General features: G+C 38.6%; 2 protein-coding genes across 2 annotated transcripts in view; both read left to right on the top strand.

Annotated features, from left to right (window-relative positions):
- Positions 1–18,477, top strand: part of LOC146001756 (uncharacterized) — a 222,365-nt gene that overhangs the window by 105,385 nt on the left and 98,503 nt on the right. Inside the window, exon 2 of the mRNA XM_083139468.1 lies at positions 8,684–8,750. The gene's annotated coding sequence lies outside the window, so the exon portion shown is untranslated. The remainder of the gene's footprint in view (positions 1–8,683; positions 8,751–18,477) is intronic.
- The window catches only part of LOC146001425 (uncharacterized), a 75,012-nt gene that overhangs the window by 52,124 nt on the left and 4,411 nt on the right, over positions 1–18,477 (top strand). The window contains exon 2 of the mRNA XM_083138743.1: positions 8,684–8,750. Within this exon, the coding sequence (XP_082994869.1) occupies positions 8,684–8,750 (67 nt within the window). The remainder of the gene's footprint in view (positions 1–8,683; positions 8,751–18,477) is intronic.

The following is an 18,477-nucleotide window of genomic DNA, read 5'->3' as shown; positions in this document are numbered from 1 at the left end:
TTTTCATGCAGTCTGTGTGCTAGAAAAGAGACAGTTTCCTAGACTAGCTTTATCTATTTTCTGCCTCCCCAATCGATTTTTCCCGAAGACCTTTCGGGGCAGACATCAGTTTCGCCCGCAGCGTTGTTCTTTTTGCGCATTCCCGTCTAGTGCAAGGCCTTATTCAACATCAAACATGCTTATCGCTTAATTGAGTTTGACGGCCCTAAGCCACTGCTCGGGATTGCCTTTGATTCACACCACCAGCGTCGCTTTTGGCAACGTGTAACTGAAAAGCTTTAGGAAGAGGTACGGAAATAAATTCCAATAACCATATCGTAAAGTCAGTGTAGGTAGCTCACTTAATGTAATGCACAAAGGAAGTATTTGCACAATTTATTTTGGCCATCCTCTTGTTTTCATTAAACCTCTCTCTTCTCAGACATGTATTTCTGTCGGTGGAATTGTACGTGGAGGAGAGAATTACGGTTGTTATGGAAACCCTCACGTGCATCCTAAATTTCTTATGCTATATATTCCATTTTTGTCTCATATTCTAGGTAGTTGTAAAACTGAAAAGGCATTGTGGCTTCGAGCAGGGCGAGAGATCCTAACACAGGCATTCGTGATTTAGAACAAACAAGCAGTTTGTGTAGATGTTACGAACGCTACGTGGTGGGTATTTTCTTGCAAACCCAAATAAAATTGGCCACAAACATGGCGATTGTGCGCATCCTGACGTCACATGAAACCCACCTATAAAGGATACAATCTTGATTATCAGGCTAGGGTGAAAATTGCGGGAATTTCAGCGTGTTTTTTTTTTTTTTTTTTTTTTTTTTTTTTTTTTTTTTTTTTTTTTTAATGTATCCCTAACAACGACAATGTACTCCTCTCTGTAAAGTCACGGACACTCCTGGGTTGCAACAAATTCATTGCCTCGCGATGGAATTGTTACAACTCAGAAGTGTCCGTCACTGTACATAGTTATGATACTGCTCGCATCGGCAGCTAAGCCGACCTCCCTGGAGGAGTGGTTATCACAGTGCGCTATGACGCCGCCAAGGGTCCCGGGCTGGGCTGTGTTCTTTGTGAGTGTCCTTTCATCAATCATATCGTCACTCAACTTCATCTTCGCAATTAGCTAAGAGTGGCAAAGAAGTGAAGTAAAATCAATCAAATCTCCACAGCTAACTTTCTCAAAGTTATGAATAAAACACGTTGGAAATATACAGGGTGTCTATCAATTTGGCACGCGTTTAGAAAGACCACATTAATAGAAAGACCATCGGAATTAACATGTACCTAATGTACCGCGAGAGTGTCTAGTGTTTTACAATTTTTACTTCGAAATGCTCACTATTCATTGATGAAGCGAATATTGTAGCTCGAACAATTTTCAGTTCCGCTGATTTTCACAGCTAATATAACTTTTTTTTTTTAATATAGCTATTCTGACTTGTTTCACATTGTCAGTTCATTTTGAATTTTAAGACATTGGATATTAATTTTTAATCTCATTTTGTTGTATACTTCTGAAATGTTCTTATAGTATTAAATATTTGATGTATTCATTCAAATTGTTACGATCAACTAGAATTAAAAACAGGATAAAACAGAATGTTGTAGTTTTGTTGCCAACAAAAAATAGCCTTTTCATCTATTTTTCTCACGTCTATTTATTACATTTTTTTGGTGTATGAATCCCATGCGAGGCCCCGAGTGGTCGCTACACATGTTTTCACAAATGCCAAAAATTGATAAGGTGGCAGAAAGAGTGAAAATTACATCCCGGATCCTTGTTTCGGTCCGTGATATCCCGTGCGATAAAAAATAAGACGATAAAAGATAATGAAAAATAGCCACACCAGGAAAACAAGTACGATCGAAACAATCTTCATCTTCAGAAAGTCGCTCCAGTGTGATTTATCACTTGTGAACAAAGTGCTACTTCTACCAATAGTCCCAAATTCATGTGAACTTTGCGTATAGTTGAGTGTGGAGTTTTTATCTGTCTAGATTCGAAACGAGTGAATTTTCTGGGATTAGAAGTAATTAATTTCTATCCCCCGTGCAATTTATGCCCTTGGTAGACTACTTCTCTCTGTCTCCGATATTATCTCCATAGTTCATTCTACAGGCTGGCTCAAAAAGTCACTTAACACCCTCGGTACAAGGCTACTGCAGCGTGCAACATGGAAATGGTGATGACCAATAGTTGCCAGGCCAAGAGGGAACCACATTGACGCCACCCGCACGGTCGACGGCCATCTTGATGTCCGCCATCTTGAATTGAACTTCATAATTTTAAATGGGAAGGGGGTAATATGATATATCAAATCAGGCTAGAATTTCACAGGAAATGCAATGGTGAAGGTTTTTTCGACGTATCTTTAACCAGTAAAAAGTTATGACTGAATTCTTGTACCAATTTGCTTTTCTTTTTTTTTTTCGAGGTGTTACAAAAGTGCCTTAAAATTTGTTTAGCGCATCGTTAATGCATAAAGATCAAAGTGACGTCTAGGGAGAGAAGTTCGCATGCCATTGCACAAGATTTTAATCGGATGCATCCATGAAGAGCTGTGCATTATGAATGGTTGTCGCGAACAATTACAGTGTGACGCTTCCATTAAATGAAAAGTCCTTTACAGTGACAAGGCTAATGTTTATGTTCATAAACAGAATATTTGACGCTTTTTATCTGATAACTCATTTTCGACAGATCAAAGTTGAATGGTTAGTGCTGGTAAGTTAATGGTGTGCCGTGCTGTGTGGAACACGATTGGTTAGTCAGTTTTCCATCAACGGAACCTTAAATGCTTAGGGCTACTTGGATTTGTTAAATAAACAGGTTTATTCATCCTTGCTTATGGAAGAAGGTACTTTTTACAGAGTTGTTTTTTCAATAGGGAGGAGCACCAGAACACTATGGGTACTTTGTGCAGCAGTTTCTGTCCAAAGTTAGTTATCAGATTACAAGGGTCGCATATTCTGTTTATGAATTTCCTTATGAACATTAATATTAGCCTTGTCACTGTGAAGGACTTTTAATTCAATGGAAGCGTCACACTGTAAATTGTTCGCGACAACCATTCATAATGCGCAGCTCTTCGTGGATGTATCCGATTAAAATCGTGTGCAATGGCATGTGAACTTCTCTCCCTATACATCACTTTGATCTCGATGCATTAACGATGCGCTAAACAAATTTTAAGGCATTTTTCTAAGACCTCGAAAAGGAGCAATTGGTACAAGAATTCAGTCATAACTTTTTACTGGTTAAAGATACGTTAAAAAACCTTCACCATTGCATTTCTCGTAAAATTCTAGCTTGATTTGATATATCACCCCTTTCCCATTTAAAATTATGAAGTTCAATTCAAGATGGCGGACATCAAGATGGCCGCCTACCGCGCGGGTGGGGTCAATGTGGTTCCCCTTTGGCCTGATAATGATTGATCATCACCATTTCCATGTTGCGCTCTGGAGTGGCCTTGTACCGGGGGTGTTAAGTGACTTTTTGAGCCACCCTGTATTATACCGTTAGTGGATAGAGTAATGGTGGAAGTTTTCATACTTTGTTCTATAGTTTCACCGAGTCTTTGTGGCACAATTAATTCCACTGAGCCAAGACATTATTATAGCATAGCCATTTTATGAACAAGCACTTCTTTCTGTACCGAGAGTAATTTAAGCACAAGATAATATTAGTACAAACTTCAACTATCACTTTATATTCTGGAAAATATATATCACAAGTATTTTGCTCCCTGTGAATACTTAGTGTTGGTAAAGAATGTACGTATAGCACTATTTACAGAGCTGTTACATATGGTGTAACTATACTCGTACAACACAGATCCAGCGTAATGGTGTATTTTATTTTGATTTGAACCGTCCTCAATTATGTTCTCGATCACCAACAAAAGATAGCATTATCACTTGTTGACTGCAGTTGCGGCGATTGGGTGCCAAAATTTTGGGGGGGGGATAACAGTTTACTTTCCCTTGTTGCATAAGGTTCAGTATAGTGCAGTGACAAAAAATGGGGGGCAGCTGCCCTTCACACCAACCCCCTTCCCTAATCGCCGCTACTGGTTGTCCGTAAATCATTTTAAAACTTAGATTTTCCTATTTTGTGCACGATGTTAATTCAGTGTGTTCGTCTTTCTCAAAATTCTTAATTTTCCGATTAGTTTCAAATTTCGACTTATCACTATCCAAAGGATAGCAACCCGTCCACTGACTGGTGCAAAAAACTGCATTGAGAAACTTTACTTTTTGTACCGGAAAATGTTCAAAGTGCATTAAATTTGGTAATCCATAATTCTCTGTTTAGCAACAGTTTTCTTTTCTAATAAAAGAATGTTTCGTTATGTCAGATATGTGCTTCAGACACTGTCTCATCCGTCGTTTGTGCGTATCGTATTCATTCACAGAGTACGCCAGGTGCGTGTTAGCAGTCGAACTGGTGCTAAGAACTCTAATCGCGTAGGTACATACGTTCACACACAAAGGCTTACGTGAAAGTGTCCACATCCCCTGTGTGTTATCACAATGACACTGAACCTTCTGGTGGACATTTGCCGTAGGACTTAACAGCTGTTATCAGAATAGTTGCGTAAGTTAAGCCTCCCAAGAATAAATCCAAGCAACTACCACGTAGTTAAAACTATTCCTAATACACAATTTACTAAATTAAATACTAAAGAATTTCATAAACTTTATAGATTGTCTTTCTTAAGACACATAAGAAAGAGAAAACAGGTGTAGATAGCACACATTGGAAGATTGATTTGGTTTATTTTACTTCAAGATGAGGGTGAGTGATGATATGAAGGGACACTCACAAAGAACATCCATACCCAGGGCGGGACTCGAACCCATAACTCCTAGTGTCGTAGCGTGCTGTGCTAACCAGTTCACCACGGAGGTCTGTTCGTTTTGGAAGACAAAACGGGTAAAGTTGGCAATTAATCCATATAATGGAATGGGTAATTTTCTCACAGTTATCACAACATTTGGTCATTCGCTTAACTTATGTAAATTTTACAATAAATTGCCTCTGTGTTATATTTTTTTACGTCACATATTAATAATACTGCACGATGGCTGAAGATGTCATCTGCGACATGGTGAAAGTCTATTTCTGGGTGAAACCTACTTGTTTTGTCTAGGATTTGGATCAAGGTTCTCCTAACTGCTAAACCACAGGTATACACTAATTTCAGGAAATAGCGCTACATTTCATTACGAGTGGTCACTGAATAAGTTTTGAACTTGACCATGAAGAAAGGGAGAGATGATAGTCATACTTCATATTAATTCATCATTCACCATAAACTGAGGGACGCAATGAAAGAAAAAGCTAGGAAAGCTGAGAAAAGTGGTGTTGCTCCATGCCGTTAATGCACCACCTCATGTCACCGCTACTAGCACGAAGTAAATAAGTGTGGTTTTCAACTTGTTCCGCGCCCATCTTGCTCACCTGTAATGGTTCACTCGGACCATTATATGTCTCCTAAACTAAAAATTACCTGGCTGGAACTCGATTTGCCAGAGAAAATGAAGTCTTGATGCTTTGGAGCTCTATTTGCATATATGCATGAGCAAAACGTTCTATTCAGAACAAAGAAAATCAACTGATGAACATTCTAATTACATTCATATAAAGAATTAGTGATTGTGTATTACAAGGTAACCCCTCATTACTACTTAGGTCAGGCTCAAAACTTTTCAGTTACCTTTCGTCTATTAAGTACACCAGTCCACCACGAACTTCAATCTACATTTATGCCGTTTCCCAAATTAATTAAATTCTACATTACTTCTAAGGTGACGTTTTATCCGTATATTTTTTAATAATTTCGGTTTTGTTAGTGTGTGTGTAGGCAGATGCTTCGATAGGAATTACTGGAATTCACTCAATTGGAAATTTTCCCAGTATTACATTGTGTATGGTTGTGTGTGTGTTTGTGTGTTTTAGTGTGAAAACCTTGAAATTATACTCTTTGTTAGTGAATATGTTAACAAAGCCTTTGTGGGAAGATGGATAGGTATGGGACCACTAAAAATGGCGACCCTCAGTGTCCCCTGCCCCTTTCGACTTCTTCGCATGGGAATTCATCAAGTCTGTTTTCGACCTTTGAATTCCGTAATCGCAATCGCATCAGGACAGCAGCAAATCTCACCCGTCTGTTTCGAACCATCTCAGAAAGACGGAGTGTGTTTTGACATGGGCGAAGGTCAGGTGGTGCTACATGGGGCTGCAGTCATTCACGGACATACGAGTGTGGGTATTTGGAATCGCCCAATAACTTATTTTTACAGCTTTTCTTCATAGAACTTTAGGGAGACACACTGCATAATACACCGACGTTTAACATGTATGGAAAACTTTCTTCTGCATTATTGAAGTGACCACATGTGCCGAATTTCTGTCAAGTCCACCGACTGTAACTGTAACTTCGAAACTTTTTTGGTGGTGCTGCTGCTGCTACTACTACCTCTCTAGCCTTCTTACACCCGAAGGTTTATGGCTGCAGCTACAGCGCCTAGAATAACGTAGTGTGGAAAACGGCATGGTTCTGCGCTCTCTGGCTGGTTCCAGTCGACAATGATCCGCTAGAGGCGCTGGTGTTGACCCCGGTGCTTGGTGTTCGACTGCTTATAATGGAAGAAAATGGAGTTTTCGCTGCAATGTCTGATTCTTTTACATGAAGCATTTCTATGAATGTGATAATTGCTATCATATTTGGTACAGTGGTCTCGAAGATATTAACGAACATTCTAGACAGTCGACCACGTCCTGTTATCGTCATACTTTCGTTAATAACACGGGAGAAAAAATACGCGTGGAATGTTCTTGGCAACTAAATTTTTGTGTATGAATTAGGTTCATTATTATCATCATCATTATCATTTCTTTTAAAGATATACACACTGAAGCATTTGTATTTTTGATATTTACTGTCTCTCTTCTTACGCTTTAAACTAATCGCGGCGATGATGATAATGATGATTGCATGAAACGACAAGGGGAACCCCACAAAACTTTCTTAGTGCCATCGACATGAGTGTAAGGAAACTTTCAAACCAATGGGACAAGCGACACGGGATGTTCACACTGTCACACTAGCGACACACACTTCCAGGCTGTAAAATAGCATTCATTGCACATGAGGGTCCAAACAGCAAACGACACGTTCATATGGCGTATTCGCGTGCTACTTGTTACTTCGGTCGGAAATCTCCTTAAAGGAAGGGTGCTCAGACCGAAGCAACGCTCTACAGGGGGAGTTCCCAACTAAGTCACAAGCGACATGGTGCCTTCAGTCTATTAGCAAGCGTTGCTTGCGAACAACAGATAGGCGACACAATAAACCGCACATTACAACAACAGATCTAGGCGACACGATAAGCCACACGTGTCGCTTTGTCGCTTCTGCGTCGCTCAAACTGGGCCATTTCCTCAATAGCTTGCAACATGTTGCCGTGGTTTGTTGTTCGCGCATACGCGATGCAATGAGTGTCTTGCTTTAGTGAGATTGCGCACCAAAGCGACAAGCGGCACGCGACACTTATCGCTTGAGGATTTCACCAACCGAACGCTGGCCTGTGCTTCCCGTCATGCCGCTACGATGTGAAATGTCGCTCTTGATTGGCTCCTTTCCAAGCAACATGTGTCACTTCGGTATGAAAGTTGCCTTGGACCGAATGACCCGTGTCGCTTTGGTGTGAAATCCTCGTATCGCGTGTCGCTTTGGTGTAAAATCTCCTTGAGAAAACTGTGCAGTCAGAGCTTTTGTCCCTACGGTTCGAAAGGCTGCATTGATTTCCGACTGCTCGCTTTCAAGCGACATTTGTGGTTTGTCGCCTCGGTATGAAATATCTCTCAGGATACTATTTATATTCTAATAACATAGAAAAATAAACTCTAATACACAGTCCAAGACCTGACGTCCGGAATCACATTGCGATGTTTCTTCTTGTGTTACGCATGCTATTTATTTAATAATTTTATTTTACTTTTCTTTCCAAATTAATGCCATTTCGTGACTGCAAATCACTTCACAAATATAACTGTTTCCATCAATTCACTTACCGCGTTTCTAGAGAAACAAATCTACACAATATATTCAAAAAACTAACTAAGCCGCATTACTTTCATAACAAAATTAGCACCTGGGTCGATCGCACTGCCATGTACTTGTCGTCGTCTCGGGGAACCAGTTTCTTGGGTGGTTTTCCACACTACGTTATTCAAGGCGCTGTACTGCAACAACGCAAGCCTTCCATCTGTCCCTATTCTGGCCAAGATCAGTCCAATCTTTTCCATCCTTACAGATTTCCTTTAGGTGCATATCAACTATCCCTCCATCATCGTCTTGGCCTTCCATCAGGTTTCCCAACAAGAATCCTGTAAACTCTTCTTTCCTCTCCTATTCACGACACATGACCTGCCCATGTAAGTCGACTATTACTTTAATACAATATAACTACCATAAAGACAGTTTCTGGTTGATTTGCTTATTTCTTTCTGCTTTTCGTGTTTCTGTGAGTGTCCTTGCGGATGCGAACGGTTGAATTTGGAACTTCTGCTTAAGTGGTATTATTATACAGAAACGAGATGTAAAAATATGATATTAGCTTTTGTTCCCTACACTGTAGAATTTGCAACTAAACTCTGTGCTCTTTCTTGCAGGAGTTGAACTCGATCCAGTTACAACGTCAAGAGTTATTTCTGAATCAGCTCTTGTACCTAATGACAGGTGAGTTAATATTCTAAATCAAGAAAACTTTTACGCCATAAAGGAAAATTAACCTGGTACATTATACCTTGCGTCCTTTGCACGGCTTCATATTGTCATAAATCATGAAATGCAAATTAACATACGAAAGTAAGTAAGTATTTTAGTACATGAAAGATGGGTAAGGGAAAATTCCATTAAATTCTTTAATTATTTTCTTAGCACCTTCAAATATATCACTATACCAATTCATATACAGTAAAACTTCTTAATAACGGATAGGCGTGGGCGGAAAATAAATGTCTCTTATTAAGAAGTGTAGAAAAAATTGTAGAATGTTGCACAATAGAATAAGTATATTACAATACGTACTTTACGAACATAATGTTTTTTTTTGAAAGAATGCTGTCTAGTGCATGCACTTTTAAAAAGAATACGTTCGGTGTAACATGAAACAATGCGCGCTAGTTCGAAATACTGACCATTGTTGTGTCGGATTTCAGGAATTGCGACAGTTTTCTTTCAGGCTGTCCGTTATTAAGAAGTTCTATTTGCGTTGGGGAGGTAGTTTTCAGTGTTCGCGTCAGTTATTGAGAAGTAATATTGCCATTAAACCCCATGTATTTCTGCCGGGGAATTTAAAATTGTCCGTAATTTAGAGGTGTCCGCTATTAAGCTGTGTCCGTTAGGAGAAGTTTTGCTGTAATTTCATTTTCCTTGTTGAAAGTTATTTAATTTCAGAATATTCCTCCTCCATCTCAATTTTCAGCTACACAATTTCAATTACAATAAAATACATTTTTTGTAATTGTGATGGGTGTGACACTTCTGAGGCATGACTTTAGAAGCTTTCTCAGTCTTTCAGATAACTTTGTGAAATATATGGGTTTACTGAAAGAATTTCATTATATTTTCACAAAGCGATCTTGACTCGACATTTACATGCTTTTAGTTTCTAAAAATATTACTACATACCTTTTTATAAACATGTTTTGCCTGTGACGGGTGTTGCATTTTATTTACTTTTTAGGATTCAAAGGGTATGGAAATTATCATAAATAGATTCTTCAAACTAAGGTTTGTTTCAGAACTGAATACCTCAGAGCTTAAAATATAGGGATAAATGACACCATTAGAACAAAATTAGAATAAATTTAGTTTTCTTATTTTATAATATCCTATATCATAATTAAACTAAATTAAGTGGAAACACCACACATAAAATACCACTTCTAGTATAAAAAGTAATTGGTTTGAAACAATGTTATTTAAAAGGCATGAAACTAATGTTTGTATTAATAATTCCAAATTCTGCATAGTTTTCTCTTATTTCATGTATAATAAAACATACTTTGAATAAAAATAAATTAACATTGTTTTCCCACTTTCGCATGGAATGGCTCAGGCACTGAGGAAGCTGTTGATGTTATTTCGTTCAATATCTCGTATGTTTTCGAATTTTATAAGTTTCTTATTACTTACAACTGCAAATATAAATTCTCTGGAAGCCTTGAGTGAGCTTTCAGACCGATGTGGCAAGCGACACTTTACCACAACTGCACACACCTTTGAATACCCTCTTTTTCTTCCAGGCTATAATGAAAGCATTCCCTGCTCATCGCAAAAACAGACAGGGGCGACACAATACGCGCTATTGAGAAAACTACTCAGAGTGATACGCAAGCTACAAGTAACACGTGCGTCTTGTCTACACACACCGGTACGAAAGGTTGCATTTATTTTTTCGAAGTTCGTTTCTAGGTGACAAAGTCCACTTATCACTTGGCTCTGAAAGCTCCCTAAATCCTGCGATGCGTCAAACCAAATCGTTCAGTGGATATTTTCCTCGATGGTAGCTAACAGTGTACATCCATAATCAAGCGTTGAGCTGGTTCTCACTTCACTTGCACTGCAAACACGTGTGTGTTTCAATTTGGACAGAAACTGTTGTTTCATGTTTGCCTAATTATCAATCTGTTTCTGCATCTGCTAATTTTATTTGATCGACCCAACCCTTAGAGTCGGACTTTGGAACTCTGGGTATGTGGGTGATATGATGCATTCTAGTCTCTGAGGATTCTTTCGTGTTACTTTTTTGTTCATATTTCTTTGAGTTCGAGACACAGCGTCATTTGTTCTCTACTCGGCCGTAAATGAAAGCAATTCCAGTTATCTTTGAACCATATTTATTTTGTAGGAGGCTGGATTTGCCCAAAAAATACTTGAAATAGGATAAAGAATGCGGAAAGTTTCCTGCCTCAAAATATTCGAATTTAACCACATGCAGCTGGAAATTATAATTTTATATAATAATAATAATTATAATTAATTATAATTTTTTGCTGAAGCCATAAGCCTTCGGGTTTAAAAAGTCTAGAGTTAGTCTGTAACTATGGGGTCACTCTTTGGGCAACCGTCGAACGCAAACGTAAATTCTTCCTACAGGATGTTAAAGAGCCTTCTTTAATTAATTATATTTTGAAATTCCAAAGCATCCCGTGCTGCAGTTTTATTGCAGTTCTTATGCTTTGCCATATCCTTCACTTCAAGAATTGGAAACTAATTCTTCTTTATAAATTAATATTGTCATTAAACTTTATTGCTCGTTAACACCTGAGGCAAGACAATTGATGGAAAGATTCCTTGCTCAATATAAATGCCTGAGATAAAATTAAACACTTTCATAAACTCAACGCCGTTAGCTCCGTAAGAAACTGTTTCAGGAACAAAGATGTCAGATTTCATACTGCGAGTCTTGCTCGCTTTCTACTACAGAGTGTCCGAAAAGTCACGCAACCCGGTGTTTACGACCGTATAACGGAATAGCGAAACGGAATATGAAGAAACGCTTTCTGCCAAGAGAATGCCCTGTATATTGGGAAAATTTAGAGAGACAAACATATGTAAGAACATGCATGTTTTATTAACAAATAAGCAAAGTGTTGCCAAAGGCGGGAAAAAAATATTTGCAAATCGTGTGTATTGATGCACAGAACTCACTGAAGTAAATTATTGCAACATTTCACAATACCAACGAACAATTTGGATGGCCATCTATTGAATTTGACAGAAAAAGAACTTTGACGAAGTTTCAAAAACATTGCAGAAGGGAATAAATGGGCTGTTCCAAAAATCGATGTTTTCACAATATTACGCAGGACACTGGCAACACTGTTGGTGTCACGTGTCACTAACAGACGTGTTTCACCTCAGGCTATCACACTAAGGCACTTTTAACGACAAAGGAGAAAGTTGGTTATTCTCGAACATATGCAATAAATTACATACACCTTGCAACCCTGAAATGTGGGTACAGAAGAACGTGTATCAATGTTATGTTTTCTGTGCCTTAGGTGGTTGCTGTTTGCCGCGAACGGCATTCCAGATTGTGTCTACTTATGCTGACGTCGTGTGTGTGTTTTTAAAATGCCATATTCTACACAGGAAAGAGTGTTTATTGTTGAAGAATATATCCGAACATCGTCATATTCTTGGGTAAGAGAAGCATTTAGGGATACCCACATTTCAGGGTTGCAAGGTGTATGTAATTTATTGCATATGTTCGAGAATAACCAACTTTCTCCTTTGTCGTTAAAAGTGCCTTAGTGTGATAGCCTGAGGTGAAACACGTCTGTTAGTGACACGTGACACCAACAGTGTTGCCAGTGTCCTGCGTAATATTGTGAAAACATCGATTTTTGGAACAGCCCATTTATTCCCTTCTGCAATGTTTTTGAAACTTCGTCAAAGTTCTTTTTCTGTCAAATTCAATAGATGGCCATCCAAATTGTTCGTTGGTATTGTGAAATGTTGCAATAATTTACCTCAGTGAGTTCTGTGCATCAATACACACGATTTGCAAATATTTTTTTCCCGCCTTTGGCAACACTTTGCTTATTTGTTATTAAAACATGCATGTTCTTACATATGTTTGTCTCTCTAAATTTTCCCAATATAGAGGGCATTCTCTTGGCAGAAAGCGTTTCTTCTAATTCCGTTTCGCTATTCCGTTATACGGTCGTAAACACCGGGTTGCGTGACTTTTCGGACACTCTGTATAATAGTGCATATTCAAGCCTGCTTCATAGTGAGTGTATATATAAGTACGTACTTAGTTTGAACATGGCCAGGAAAGTACAGGCTGTTAGGTACGTTTTTACTTGTGATTTCGAAGCATACACAGTTGCCTTTGCAAAATAATAGTATACTGGTACGTGCATGGACGTACGCAGAATTTTTCCAGGGAGGGGCCAGCAAGGTATTTTTTTCCAGGGGGGGCAAAGGAGGCATACATTCACCCTTAATAGTGATGGCCCCTCAAAAAACACTATTTCTGTCTGAAATTATCATGTTTTTCAACGAATTTATAATAATTAACAAATTATTGTGACTGAAAATAAATTATGTGTGAAATATATAATTTCTAGGTGGACATTAATTTCCGGGGGGGGGGGGGGGTGCTTGCCCTTCTCTTCCGGACGTCCATGGGTACGTGTAAAGCCAGGACGTCAAATGTGCAAATTCTTGTTTGCATTTTGGGGAGAGGGTCTTTCCGATGGCATAGTGGTAAAGTGGACTTAAAACCCAAATTCTATCAATGAATCAATCACTGCGTTCGATTAGTTTCTTGTGGCAGCTGATATTGAAAAGGGATGGACGCCCCCAATAATAAAATCTTCAACCGCTTCGTTCTTTAGCGTTTGCTGATGTTCCATAAACCAGTTCTCAGATTTAACTTGAGGCGCTTTCACTACACATGTGATTGTTGATGCGAATAGAATATTGGAAGTATTATAGTAGAATATTTCTGGCAGTCATTTTGCCAGAGAAGACATTTCACTTGTTCCATCAAGTAGCGAGAGAAATCATTAATATTTCAAACATGTGTTTATAACTACTTGACTTCATGCATCATTCCAAAATGTACACAGTATTTTAAAAAATAAATCCGGGCTATCCGTGGAATATGGTCTTCGAGCTGGAAGCAATACTTTCAGAATATGAAAGGGTAACTAAACATTTTATTACTTAAGGAATCAACTTCAATATGTACGTCTTTTTCGTAAATATGTTCAAGCGATCCCAGTTCTGGACTTGGCATTATCTGGAGGTCACTATTTTCCATAAGAAGTTCTGCAATGATACTGACTTGTGATAATGGCATTCTTTTCGGAAGACCAAAGTACATGCGTTTATTTCACTCAAATAGCTTCCATTTTGAAGTGCAACTTCGTAATCTCCTATACACGGCTGTCAAAACATTGAGATGCGAGAGAGAGAGAGCTTTCATATTCTGCGACAGTGTATGTACACTTCTGTTCACATAAACTTGCACATTCGTTTGACTTAAGGCTCGGCTGGACCTTTGGCACCCGAATGGGTGATTTAGTGATTACGTAAGTCTATTAAACTATTGATAATATCTAGACAACAGTGAAAGAAAACTACACGAAAATTCACGTCAATGCTCTAGAAGCAATTCTAAGCTGATGTAATTTTTGATATTTTGGAATATCACAGCAGTTTTTCGAATGGAGAGGATTTTTTTAAAAAAATCGCCCATTCGGGTGCCAAAGGTCCAGCCGAACCTGTAAAGGTTCGGGGAAAAAAAGCACTGCAGTGTTGCTTACCACTAAAGTTTTTCATCGGATGCAGAGAATTTTCTGACTTGCCGAGTGAAAAGAAACTGTTACAGGAAAGCCTTGCATTTTAATTATTAATGCAATGCGATGTCCAATTTTACAAGAGAATGGCGGGAAAAAATGTTCGAGATACTGAGTATCCCATAACTAATCTAAAAAAACCTGCCTCAATCCCTTCGGTTGGGGAAAAAAAAAGCTCATATTCATTTGAAAGCAGACGGGAGTGGATGGTGGTTCCATTACCTCTTTCCCTAGCTTATTGTAACAGCAACGTCGACGTTCATCAAGAGGAGCCGGGTTCGAATTCGACCTGAGCATGGGTGTTCTTTGCGAGTGTCCCTTCATCAATTTTCACATATTATTGATCTTCTTCGTCGCGATTAACTAAAAGTGGAATGAAAGCGACGCTAATAAAAAATAATTCAAATTGACATTCAAGATGCGGACGGAAGAAAATAAACAATCGAAACCAATAAGAATATCTATCTCTTTCCGTAACAGCCCGAATGATGTGACTTCAGGATCACGTATGTTTCTTTCTCTTACGTATGCAAACTGCTTTTCTAGTTTGTAATTTGAACACAAAAGTAGGATAATAAAGTCTCAAAATCAATACAGGCTGGATCTTCATATTTTCCTGGAAAATCACTCTTCTTCGTCAAATAGTTAGTTTAAAAATATAATTATGTATGTGCCATTGACTTATAATATTCGTCGCCACATGTCAGAATCTGCTATGTTGACAGAAGCTAGAGCACGATGATCATTAGGGGGAAACATTAACCTTGCACAAAAGCACGTCTTCATCTTCATTAATATGCACACACAACATTAACTTTAGTCTGTGAGCAATATGTGCACAGCATAGAGACACTATACCATGAAGCGTATTGCTTTCAAATGAATGTAATGGGAGAGAAGGGACATACAAAGTTTGGAACCGGACAGGTAAAGGTGCAATCTTCAGGAGAAATCATCAGGATAGAATGATTTCCACACCGCGGCTTGTCCATGTCGGTAAAACGTCAGCTTCGTAAGCTGAAATCCTAGGCTCCATTACCCGTGTTGTCAAGATTTTTTTTTTTTTTTTTTACTGGAATCGGCTACCATCTCCTCAATTGACCTCACGATCCTGTGTGAACAGACTGTACTCCAATCGGGAATCTAGCCCACCAAGACCACTCGAACTAAAGACGAGAGTAGCTACTAAGTATTCGACTACGTAAGAAATATCTGAACTAATTATCTAGACAAAACCATACAACAGCAACGACTGTGCTTTAGGATAACAGTAGAATCCAAAATCTGATTTCAGTGTCCAGTGGCATAGCCACCCACATATCGCGAGGCACTGGGCGAGATTATAATGCGAGGCCCCATACGTTCTCTATATTTGAAATCTCAATATGAATCAATAGAAAATCTTCAAGTATACGTCATAAAATTAATTATCATATTTAAATAATCTGTAAATATCATAAACCATCGCATAAGAAGAAAATGTCAAAGGACGCACATAAAATGTCGGTCCTTGGTAGAAGGGGGAAACCACAATCCTGCCTAGGGCGCCAAATTATCTAGCTACTAGCTCCTCGACACAATAGGTTTCAATATCAACAAATCTTAAATTATAGTAATTTGCTCCGTGTGAATCAATTGGTACAGCAAATTTGACTTTTTTTAAAAAATAAAGCAATTTTGACTTTGTTGCACATACATTGTACCAATTAATATTTAATTTTAGGACTTAGGTGAGATGATAATTGTGAATCTCATTTTGTTTTATACGTCTGAAATGTTCTTGTAGTACTAAGTATTTGACGCAAACAAAATCGTCAAGTACGTACCCGCAAGAAACAAATTTGGGTCCCCCGTGTACTGTCAGATTCTTCCAAGAAATTGAAGTAATTACTTTGAATCGCTGGTTGCGGCTACATCTACATGAATAATTTTACAAATCGAACCTCTACCTGTTAATTTTCATAGATTACAATTTATCTTTCTTTTATATTTGTGTATTGAAAAGAAGAAAAGGCAAGTACTTACTTATCCCCTTCCCTGCCCCTTTTAACAGAAAGCTCACTTCTGGGCTGCAAATGACACTTTCATTTCACAACAAAATTAGATCTTGCCCTTTCACGTTCGACAGTTAGAATACTGAGTCCGCTAAATTTGCCTGAATCATACTATATATACTCTACACTAGCGTCCAGAAGTTCTTCGTGATTTTCAAGTTTGAGAGAGAGAGTTCTTCTGTCGTGGCTGTTACTGAAAGAGTAAGAAATAAACACGAGGCGGTACTGGTACAGGATACAGAGAAAACGGAAAGCTAAGGCAGAGTTATCAAGCAGAAGAAACTTTGCCAGAGCACTTATGGATGCTGTTGAGGTGATTTCAGATTTAAGTACATTCCTGAAACTTAGAACTTGATCAGGAAATTCGGACGATAAATCATCTTCTTACTCGCTACAGAGGGCAGTCGCTGCGTCTGAAGCTGTAGGAAGGAAGCAAGAACTGCTAATATCATCCATGCCGGACTTGAGTTTAAAACGCACGCATTTTAATGCCTCACATCTTGCTCCGTGGCAGTTGGAGGTTCTTTATTGTTAACATATTGAAATTGGGAGTGCAAGGTCATAAGAAAGAAGACAAGTCAAAGCGCTTTTGATTCAAGAAAATAAGAAATTAATCAAAATGCCCAAGCAAGTTATCGCATTTTTTTCCGTAAATGTTTCACATGCAAAATACAACAATTTTTACTTTTTTCGGGCCTCCTTAAGCTTAGGATCTCTCCCGTCTTTGTCATGCCTCTGATTTAACGTATGACGTATTCATTCAAATTATAACGTTAAATTAAGCCATATAAAAACAAAATGTTTTAATTTTATTGCCCACAAAAATTAGTCTTTTCATCTATTTTTCTTACTTCACACTTCAATTCATTACATTTTTCGTATCACCTCCATAGAACGTGAAGCCCCGGGCTACGCCACTGCCTTACGTAGTGCTGTTGTGTAAATTCGTGATGCTTGAAGTTGCATCACGCTTGAACTTTGTTCATCTGATCGTCCAATGTGTCCCTTTTCGGCCTTGGAAGCATAGCGAATCTTCAATGGGATTTTTTTGTTCTCGAAATGACAATTGAAAGTCGTATTACTGAAGCATAACAATCCCCTTCGTTTAATTTTCTTGGAAATCTCCGTGACCCATGCTGAATTTTGATGCCTTCTCCAGGCGTTAAGACACTTCCTGTTGTACCTAATATAAGCCTAATGTGTACACCAGGCCTGTATCTAGGGGAGAGGCCATGGGGGACATGCCACCCCCTCTCGAGCCATAAAATTTTTAAATGTAAACTTACAAAAAGCTACGAGAATACGAATACATCTACGATTTTTCAAACTTGAAAAAATTTGAATTTTGTCGAATAAATGAATGTGTTGTTGTGTAGTGAGGCAGTTTTCAGAAGTCTGCAGCCTGCGATATTGGGTACTTTTAGTTTTATGACCATTGATGCAATGCCACCAGCAGTGGCGGCGAATGGAGGGGCATGAGATGGTCGTTGCCCCCTCCCCCAATTATTTCCACTTTTGCTCCTGCATTATGGCCTCTTAATGCTAAGCCTTCTTTACCCAGACCCGGTGGAAGCACACAGTGATTCGGATCCCACGTCAAACTGTAGGTCCAGTCCCAATTAGTCTATCTGTGCATAAAAGTGGACCTAAAACAAAAAGATCGTACCGGGCTATGGGTTAACTTACATTTAGAATTCTTTATTGTAATAATAATTGCTATTGCGATAGTTAATTTATAAATATTTTATTTTCTAAACATAGAATTATCGTGGCTGTTCATTGATTATAGTATAAGAAAATAAATGAAATTTGAAAACATTTTTAATTTGCGAAACTCCGAACTATATAGATGCTTCTGACGAGTATCGGCGATTGGGTGTGAAAACTGGGGAAGCGGAGGGGGCGGGGGGAAAGGACAGTTATTTTCTCTTGGTAGCAACTGCCCCTAGGTCGCCTCAAATAGCCGCCACTGTATACATACAGTATATACCGCGTGAGGCACCTAAAAGTACCACCTGAAATAGCGAAGAA

This window comes from Lepisma saccharinum, chromosome 17 (genome assembly GCF_977018435.1).
Source record: "Lepisma saccharinum chromosome 17, izLepSacc3.1, whole genome shotgun sequence".
Lineage (NCBI taxonomy): Eukaryota > Metazoa > Arthropoda > Insecta > Zygentoma > Lepismatidae > Lepisma > Lepisma saccharinum.
Note: the sequence above shows the minus strand (reverse complement) of the source record. Positions and strands in the feature narration are given on the sequence as shown.